This window comes from Python bivittatus, unplaced genomic scaffold, assembly GCF_059951505.1.
Source record: "Python bivittatus isolate LINGU-HERP-01145 unplaced genomic scaffold, Pbiv_v1 ctg000190_np1212, whole genome shotgun sequence".
NCBI lineage: Eukaryota > Metazoa > Chordata > Lepidosauria > Squamata > Pythonidae > Python > Python bivittatus.
In genome coordinates this window covers 251,348-260,752 of record NW_028277042.1, presented here as the reverse complement: position 1 = coordinate 260,752, position 9,405 = coordinate 251,348, and the positions used below count along the sequence as shown (strand labels likewise).

Genomic DNA, 9,405 nt, shown 5'->3' with positions numbered 1-9,405 from the left:
GATAGTAGGTGCTAGAGCTGTAAATTTACCTTGATGCTCACCCAAATATGCACCCAAAATATGTGGTTTAAAAGGATTGTAAAGGTGTAGTTTAATAATGTTTAAGTTCCCCAGAGAACAAACTTCTTTATCAGGGCCTTTATCTTTATGATTTTCCACACAGCTTTTAAACCAAGGCTATATAGATAACCTGGAAGAGTCAAAGTACCCATGTTAAAACAAGCATGTACGGAAAAGATATATACCAATAAACCAGAACGATAAATGGTTAGCAGGCAAGCATTTGGGGCTGAAATAACCAACTAGAGAGAATTGTGCTTAGTTAAGCATGTCTAGCGCTTCTGCCTCCCCGTCCTAACTATGAGAACCAGGAGAAAGGTTTGTGCTTGCACTTGTCCTTCTCAATTTCCTGACTATCGCACATTACAGCAGTGGCAATACTTGGTTCATTACGGAGCAATATTTATTTTCAGGGCGCATCTTAACATGCTTAAGTGGAAAGGGAGAGTCTACGCTACAAATGAAATTTCTAACATGAATGAGCCTAACATGCAAACACGCGGCTGAGAGTTCGAAACGGAAAAGCTGGACTCCTCTATCCGACCCGCTTATCGCCAGTTCCAGTGCCCGGAGAAGGAAGGCCAAGAATGGGGGGCTTTGTCGAGCAGCGGGCGCAGAAAATCTGCATCGGCGCCGAGGACTCGCCGGAACGAAGGAGCAGCGGGCGGGACAGGAGAAGGGAGGAAGATCCGACCCGACGAGGCGGGGGAGAAGCCGGCGCTCGGCTCCGTCTTTGGAGCGAGTCCCGCGGGGCGCCGCAGCCTGAACCGTTGCTCGGGGCAAGGCAGGGCCGACAGCCCAGAGAATTCCCAAGCAGGCGGCCGCCCGGGACGAGGCGCTGGCGCCCGAGCCTGGGAGAGCCGGCTGGAAGACCCCCCGAGGCGGCTCTCGCCAACCACGCCGGGCCCGGCCCCGAGCTGGGGGCGCGGGGAGAGGCCGGGCAAGCCGAGGCGGGCCGGGCCGTGCCCCCGGCAGCTCCCTCCGCCGAGCCCAGTCTTTGAAACGGCGCCTCTGGCCCGCGGCGGCGGCGGCTGCCGGGCGCTCCTCTCCAATCGCGCTGTGCCCGGCCGCGCACGTCAGCGGAGCCTCGCCAGGGCTGGCGGCGCAGTCGGCGTTTCCAGCGCTGGTCGGGGTAAAAAGCCAGCGGGGGCGGGAGGAAAAGCACACAAGGAACGGGGCGCAAAGGGGAGCCGGCTGAGCGCGCGTCGAAGCGCGTCCGCCCAAGCCCCGCGCGAAACTTGCTCCGGCTTATCAACAAGTGCACCTTCAGCGCTGCCCTCCGCACGTCGCCGGGAGAGGAGCCGAGCCCGCGTTACTTCCTCGGGAGCCGGACACTGATGCCGGGCCGCGGCGCGCGAGGAGCTGGCGCAGCGGGCCAAACGGGAATGGCTCACATCGGCCTAGCCGCCGCTTTCCCGCACCCACCCCCGGCGGCCCCCCGTCGCTGGAGGGACGTGGCCGCCGCGGCCTGACGCTCCTTTAGCCGGCGATCCCCGCAGCCCGGGAGCGGGAGCCGCCGGGACCGTTAGCGGGCAGGGTGCCGGTCTCGCAGGGAAGGAAAGTAAGTGCCACAGCAAGGGGAGCGGGTCGGCGCCCGATTCCGAAAAAATAAGAGTTATTGTTCAGGCGGTCCCCAGTCCGGTGGACCCGAACGCGCGTTCAGCAAAACAGAACCCGGAGAGGAGGGGAGAAGCACCGATTTCCCGGGCAAGCTCAGCGAGAGGGCCGAGCGCGCTGCGTGCCGGGGAGGGGCTGGCAAAGCCCGGAGCGAGAGCCGGCCGCGACCGCGGCGCCCTGGCTCGCGCGCTCCCTCCCCGCGGCGCTTCGCGAGCGAGGAGGCGGCCGCCTCGGCTGCCGAGCCCCTCCGAGCCCCTCTCCCCTCCCCTCCCCTCCCCTCCGCTCCGCAGACCAAGGAGACAAAACAAACAGAAAGGAGGCGCGGAGCGGGAGTGGCGAGCCGGGAAGGGCGAGCGCTTGCAGCCGGCGGGGGACAAAAGGCAGGCGAGCGCCCGGCTCCCCGCACCTCCGGGCCGCGGACCGAGCAGAGCCGCGCCGCGCCGCGGACAGCCCGCAGCCAAGGCGGGGGGGGAGAGGCGGGGCGCGCATAGCCGACTCGCCTCGTCTGCGGCGCACCAGGTAAGGCGAGCGAGCCGAGCCGGCCGCGGCTCTTCCGGCAGCTCTGCGCGGGCGCGGGCGTATCCTGGCTTGGCGCGCGGAGGGACGCGCGCCTTGGGCGTCCGGCGGGATCGGGGCCCCGGGGGAAGCGCCGCTCCGGGCTCGCGGCGGCCTGCCTGGGCGGCGGGGGGCGCCAGCGCCGCTCCTTCGGAGGCTCCGGCGCGCCGCCACAGCCCGCCTCTCGTCTCGGGCGCGCGGGGCGGCTCGGCTGGGGAGGCGCGCGCGCGCGCCGCCGCTTCCCTTGAGCCGGTTTTTCGGAAGGGGTAAAAGCCACCGCCGTGAGAGGAGCGCGATGACCGGCTCGGCCTCAGCCCCGCCGCCGTCGCCGCCGCCCGGGGGGGCCCGGCTCACGCCGGCCCCGTAGCCTCCAGCCCCGGCCAGGCGAGGCGGGGAAGGCCGGGCGGCCCGCGGCGCCCGGGTCTGCAGCCTTGCATGGTACGGGCCGGGGCGCGGGGCGGGCGGCGAGGCCCGCGCGCGCGGCCGGGAGGGATGTCAGTGGGGGAAGCGGCTGGGGCCGGAGCCGGAGCATGGCGGGGGGCGGCGGCCGGCCGCGGACCGCGGGCGCTGCTGGGGGGCGGCTCTCCCTCGGGCGGGCGGTCCTCGGCCCTCCGCTCCGTCTCTGCCGGCAGCTCGTAAAGGCGCCATGTTGGGTTTTCCTCCGGGGGGGCTCGCCGGCCTGGCCGACTTTCCGCCGCGGGGCCGCTCGGCGCTTCCCGGGAGCCAAAGCCCGAACTTTGGGGCGCTCCCCCCGCTCGGCACCCGCCCGCCCGGGGCTCCGCGTTCGCTCCTTGCTGGACGGGCGGCGGGTCAACGCGACGGAGGTCACTTCCGTGCCGCGTTTTGGTGGCCGCGATGGCCGCTGCTTCGTTCCCGGGCTGAGCGGGGAAGGGCGGCGGGAAGTTCGGCGCGCCGAGAAAGTTTCTGAAGGGAGCCGCTCCGTGGGGAGAGCTGCGCCAAAGCCGCCCCTTCCCGGCGGATACCAGAGCCAACCGGGGGCAGGGGAGGCGCTGCTTGGGGGCCCGGCGCCCTTCTCGGCCCTCCCTCTGCCGCTGGACGCCCCCCGACCGGACTTCGAGGCGCTCTCGCGGCGAGAAACAGCCCTCTCTCCCCTCCGGATTCTCGGCTGTCGCCCCCCGCCCTGCGCGGGGCCGGGCTTGACACCTGGGCCGGGACCGGGAGGCGAGCGTCGGGAGGAAGGGATGGAGGAGGTCCCGGCTCCCGATGCTCCAGGGGGAGAGGCGAGGTCGGGGGGCCCTGTGGAAGGAGAGCGAGCCGAGCCACGCAGTTCCCTGCAAGATTGTGCCCAGGTTGACCGCGGTTCGGTGCGTGAGCCGGCGGGGGGTTAGGAGTGTAAGGGTGGCTCGAAAACGTGGGGTTGCGGATGTTTGCGCAGTTTTCATTTCGTGTCTTAAATGGGCACGAAGGAATTAAACTACACGAGTGAATAATAGCATTAGTTTCAATTGTTGTTGTTAATCCAGGCAACAATAAACTTTGGAAACAAAAGCGTTTTTATATCCTTAATTAGTCTTGCTTCCCATATGTAGGCTTTTAAGAGGAAACCCTTGATTTAAACTTTGTTCCTCCTTTGGCATGGCTTTGTGTTCCAGCAGTTGCTGATAGTTATTTATTTGATTCCCTTTCCTGCCTGGCTGCTGCTTCACTTTTTGCCACCTTTATCTTTTGGCTCTTTCTCTGCTTTACTTTTCACTTTCTTAAGGTGGGTTTCAGCTCACTCTATCACTCCCTCACCCAACTCCCACCCCCCATAATGGCTCCTGTGTCCCCCAGCTGTGAGCAGATGGGAGAAAATTTCATCCAACCCAACTTCCTTTGCACTTTTGAAGTCTTTTTTTTTTAAGTACGATTTCAGTCTGAAATTCTACTTATTAAAGAATAGCCCTGTGGGCTTGTGTGTGTGGGGGGGGGGCAGGCAGAGAATCAGGCAGACAACACCCTGGAAATTTCTGCAGCCTTTCCTTCCCACTTTTTTCCCCCCAGGGTAATTGCCACAGGCATGGAGGAGAATGGAGCTCGCACAACTGCCTTCTGTTTACCTTTTATGGATAAAATAACAGAGTCCCAGAGAAGCAGCTATGTGGAGAAACAATTTTGGTGAACTTATCTCAAGCTGTAGCAGCCTAGCTAGTTTAATCACCCCTAGAGAGCTGAACAACTGTGAGCTCAATGGGACACAAAATCATTTTGTGTGTAAATGAGCATGGGATGGCGCTTATTTCACTTTCCACGGGCAAATAGGTTTTACAAGCAGTGCTTTGGCAGTTAGCATAGGAAAGCAGGGAGAGAGGAAGGGTGTGAAAGATCCCAGTGAGCCGTGCCAGACAGACGCACACATCAACTCGACTGATTTCGGGCATGATCCACTTCCCACACATAGCTCCATTAATGGAGAGGTGCCCTCCAGAGTTTCACATTATTTTTGGCCTGGTTGGTGTGGGGAGACCCCACATACCCTATCCGTGGCAGGTTGACATAGTTTGTTCTCAGGGACAGATTGTCTACACGGATTATTCAAAACTTGGTGCATGTCTCCCTCACAATTCTTAATGTCTTCCTAACTGGATTTCTTAAATTGTTATTTTAAGAATTATTACAATGCTTTTTCTAATAATACATAATAATAAGTAATGCTTGAGTAATATGCCATTTTCAGGGCACAGCATAAGTTGCATGTCCATAATTCAGTGTATATTACCCATCTTCTGTGAGAAAAGTGATGAGTGGTTTTGCAGCGTCGACATCCTTTTTTTTTGTTGTTGTTATTTGGGTCTTAGTTTTAGAATCACATTTGGTAAGTTTTATAGATGCCCCTTTTCTTGACTTTTCTCCTGCTGTGAGAGAGAGAAAGAATTCGCAAGACAGGCTTCAGGAAGTCCTGCTAGGGAATAACATATACTTTTCTAGCTATTTCTTGAAAGAGAAAATAATGCTGCAACAGAGTGCAAAAATGCTTCAAAGTAAGCCCTACTGGACAGTATGGATTTACTTTCAGGTAAATAAGCTTCTGTAAGGTTTGCAAACCTAATGCTATTTACCATGTAACAATAATCTGGGAATTTGTTTCCAAATTCCAAATGTGCTCTTTGGCACAGCTAAGATATGTCTTCTATATTGATGTTAGATAGGATGCTCCTGCACTGTTAACATCAAAGAGAATCATAGCAGCATGTTGAACCCTTGCTTTTGAGCTGGGTGGGGATGAGGGAGGCAGCATACAGATATATTTCAAGATAAAGCTTTTCTTTCAAACAAAAAATTATTGCAAGAGGTGTCTTTGTTCTAAAATTTCATTCCAAAAACACAAGCAAGGGGGAAAGTTTCTTTCCATTAAAGAAATGGTCAGCTTCAACTGACTGGACATTTTAAGCAAGAAATATATTTTCTTGGGCTTTGGACTTGAACCAGTCCAGCTAAGCTTCTAGCTGGAGATGCTTGGATTTAATCGTCAAAAAATAGTATGAATATAAGGGTGTGGTGTTAGGAAAAGACTAGGTATCAGTCCTTACAGAGGTGGTACATTTGCAAACAGAATTCGACCCCAGCAGACAATGAGATATGGGTAGGTGTAACAGATATAAAACATGCATTTATAAAGACCAAGTTGTTTGAGTTGCCACATGAAATATTCCCTTAGCAAGAGCCAATGGAGAAAAGCAAGATCCACCCACCCACTTAGAAAACTCAGCCCTTCTCCTTGAAGCTTGTACTGTGATCTAATTATTATCAAGAGTTTCCTGTTAACTAGCTGAGGCTTTTGATCACTGAGTTTTGGGTCCTGCACAGGATGAGTCTTCATGCTAAGAGAGAGGGAAGGATGGGGATATAGCATGAGGTGATACCAAAGACAGAGCATAAAGGAGTCTTTGCCCACCACATTGCTACATTTGTCCAAAAAGTCCAAAAATGGTCCTTTCTGTATCAGAAAAAGTGCTTCCTAATGAGTTGCCACCTGTTACGTGGTGGGAATGGCATTGCCCAGGTGAATCCCTGGGATGCTGTTTCAAAGGAAAATGTAAAGATTCTGAAAAAGGAGACCAGTTTAATTTCTAAGAAAAGAAAATGTGCTGTCAGATGTGCTGTGAGAGGAGGTACTTGTCAAATCTTGGCAGAATATAGTCATGCAATATCAGAACATTAAATTATGCTCAGAAACATTTCATTGCTATAATCCTTGGCATATTTTGCTTTAATACACAAGGGAGAGGATAGAAGTGGTCGGTCTGCTCTATCTTTTGCAAGATTTTATGCTGGCTACCTGTATGCCCTACATGATTATCTATGCCAGTGAAAACAATGGGAAGACTGCTCTATGTCAAACATTAAAAAGTGACCGTTGACAAAGTCCCTTAGTTCCTGCATAGAACAAAATTTCATAGCATTGGAATAAAAATTGTAAGGCATACATTTCATTTAAAAATGTATCTGTGAGTTTCAAATGAAGAGGGGCTTTAGATATTAAATATAAGGGGATTGGTGTATGCGTGTTTCAAAGTGAGGCCAGTGGATAATTGGAAATTATACATAGAAAAGACATTGCAGGGCAGTGGTAATTGATTAAACCTTTAGTTCTGCCTGTCCTTCCATTCTCTCCTCTTCTGGGTACCTTGTCCTGAAGATAACGTATAGTTATCTGTTTTCTTTTGTGGTTAGTTATTTAAAAAGCAACAAAAATAGTTCTAAGTTTGATGTGAATTTTACTACATGTCTAAATGAAACGCCTTAGGTACTGAGGAAGTCACTAATTTAGAGGTGTCTTGTTACTGAGACAAACTTGCAAAAACCCCTGAATCCCAATTCACAAATTGGTTATTCGTTTGTCAGGGGATATTTCACATCTAACACATAAGCCTGCGACCTTTAATTAGAATTTTGCAGTTTGTTTTATGCCCCTTGAGGCTGACACCTTGAAAAAGATTTTTTTCCCCTTGATTTCTTATTGCTAATAAGCATCTTTTTCTTTGCCGCTGGTCCTTTGAAGACTATGATGCAAATACACTTAATTATGGAGGTGGCAATAATTTGTTAGCTGAATATATGATCAGGCAGATGCAAAAGAGATCTTATTAGATCTGTGATCACGCTGGAATCAAGGTAGCGCATAACTGCATTTAAGAGGAAATTGTTCTTTTCTGTCTGGGGTTTCTAGGAGGAAGGCAGAGCGATGTCCCGTCTTTCTCTGACACGGTCCCCAGTTTCTCCCATCGCTGCTCAAGGAATTCCTCTCCCTGCCCAGCTCACCAAATCTAACGCCCCGGTGCATATTGATGTAGGAGGTCACATGTACACCAGCAGCCTAGCAACCTTGACCAAATACCCAGATTCCAGGTAAGGTCACCCTTGCTGAAGGGCCAATGCCTTTGCATTTGTTGTTGTTACTACTATTGTGTGAGACAATTCAGAATAATTCAATCTGAGATTTGCTTTGATGGGAACATACTTGTTATTTTTAGACAACTGTCTGATTTTAGAGGATGATGCTCTTGGTTCAGGGGAAGGAAATGTGCTATTTAAAGGTAATTTTAAAAATCAAGACTGAGTGGTAGAATTCTGCTGCTGTTCTAATAATTTTTTAAAGGTCTTGTTATGCCAATGGGATGTTCTGCCAAAGGAAGGTTACTTTCATCTGCAGCAGCCTTCCATAGAATGGCAAAACTGTGGGTCCTCTAAGAAACTTTCTTGATATGTGTGTGTGTGTGTGTGTTGTGTTAGTGGACGGGGATGACATAAGTAGTTAATTTGCTGGGCTCCACTGCCCCTTGCCTCTTCTGAATGATTTGGGAGTAAGTCCCAATTTCAGCCATCTTGCCTTGCAAACACATGTCATTTTCATTGAAAGCATTTTCAGAGGCAAAGTCAAATAAATGCATTTGCTGTTGTCCATAGTGACTTTTATACCATTGTAACTGGTAGAAATCAAAGCTACATCTACTTCATAGAGCAGGGCATTCTTTGGGCTTTTCTCTGCTGTTTCGATGTTGAATTTCATTGGAAGAATGCCTTCTTGGGAGTTAGATTCAATTTAAGGATCTCCCCAGCACCATTGCCAGCAAGGTGGAACAGATTTAATTCCAAGGAGTATCAGAGTACGTTAACATCAAGTAGAAGTTACAATTCCCATTGTACTTGATTGATAGTAACAGCTACTTAATACACCCTAGGTTTCTCCAGCTGGGGCATCTCTCAGTACTTTGGGACTGTAGCTCCTAGAAGCCCAAGCCTATATGGTCAAAAGATTGAATTGCAGCCCCAGTGAATTTGGAGGGCACCAAGTTGGGGAAGTCTACTGAATGCTCACTGGGGGAAGATCTCCTACACAAAACTCATATGAAAGGAACCAGTCTGCCCTGTTCAGCCAACCTTACTTTTTAAATAAGTTATATATTTTTCAAAGAGAACATTGTATAGGAGTTCTTCCTAGGCTGCTGATGTAAATTGTGTAAATGTGTGAGTACAAATACATGAAGCATCATAAATGTACTCTTTAGAGAGAGGAATGTACTCTTTCTTTGCTATAAAAATATAGTAAAGAAAAAGAAAACTATATAAAGAAGTGACTTCCCACCTTCCTTTCAAATTTATTTGGACCCTTAATCCATTTGTAACTTTCTAAAATCAAAGTTTTAATCACCCTTTTGCTGTTTATTCCAAAGGAAAAAAATTTTAAGTCCTTAAACTTATAGTTAAAAGTCCTTTTGCTAAGGATTGAAGGAAACTCACCCGGTGCTATAAAACTTGTCAATCCAAAGGTTCCTAGTAGCTGAAAAGCAGTTAACAAGCAATTTCTGAAAGTGATTAGAAGAGGAAGTATGCAAATTTAAAGGCGCCAACGGTGGTTTGAGCAAAAAGATGGCTATTCCCTCGTGTCCCAGGGCTCTGGAACAACCTTCTCTTCACAAGGAGCAACTATCTGGGGCACTTGTGGGGAATCTCAAATCCTCTTCTTGTCCAGAGACGCATTGATGAAGAGCTGGTCTACTCTCTGGCTCTTCATTCTCCTGTAGTTGTCGGCTCTGCTTTTCGTGGAGCAGTCTTCAATCCACCTTTTCTTTCCCAGAAATCACAGTTTAATGGCTTGTTTATATTTGCATCAAAAACAGAAGGACCCTTCCCTTGGGATTTTGTTGGGCGGCTGGAGGTATCTTCCTCTTC

The 9,405-nt window shown here is 51.1% G+C and overlaps 1 protein-coding gene across 5 annotated transcripts in view; it reads left to right on the top strand.

Moving 5' to 3' along the window:
- The first annotated feature begins 857 nt into the window (after nucleotides 1-857).
- The window catches only part of KCTD15 (potassium channel tetramerization domain containing 15), a 65,182-nt gene continuing 56,634 nt past the window's right edge, over nucleotides 858-9,405 (top strand). The window contains exons 1-2 of one of the 5 annotated variants that reach the window (XM_088135839.1): nucleotides 858-1,621; nucleotides 7,403-7,581. In XM_088135839.1, coding sequence (XP_087991965.1) covers nucleotides 7,418-7,581 — 164 coding nt within the window. In that variant the 5' untranslated portion in view covers nucleotides 858-1,621; nucleotides 7,403-7,417. Of the gene's footprint in view, nucleotides 1,622-2,015; nucleotides 2,197-2,318; nucleotides 2,671-2,878; nucleotides 3,558-5,167; nucleotides 5,249-7,402; nucleotides 7,582-9,405 lie in introns of those variants that run through there. The other 4 variants (XM_088135840.1, XM_088135838.1, XM_007441013.3 and 1 more) reach the window with 4 other exon arrangements.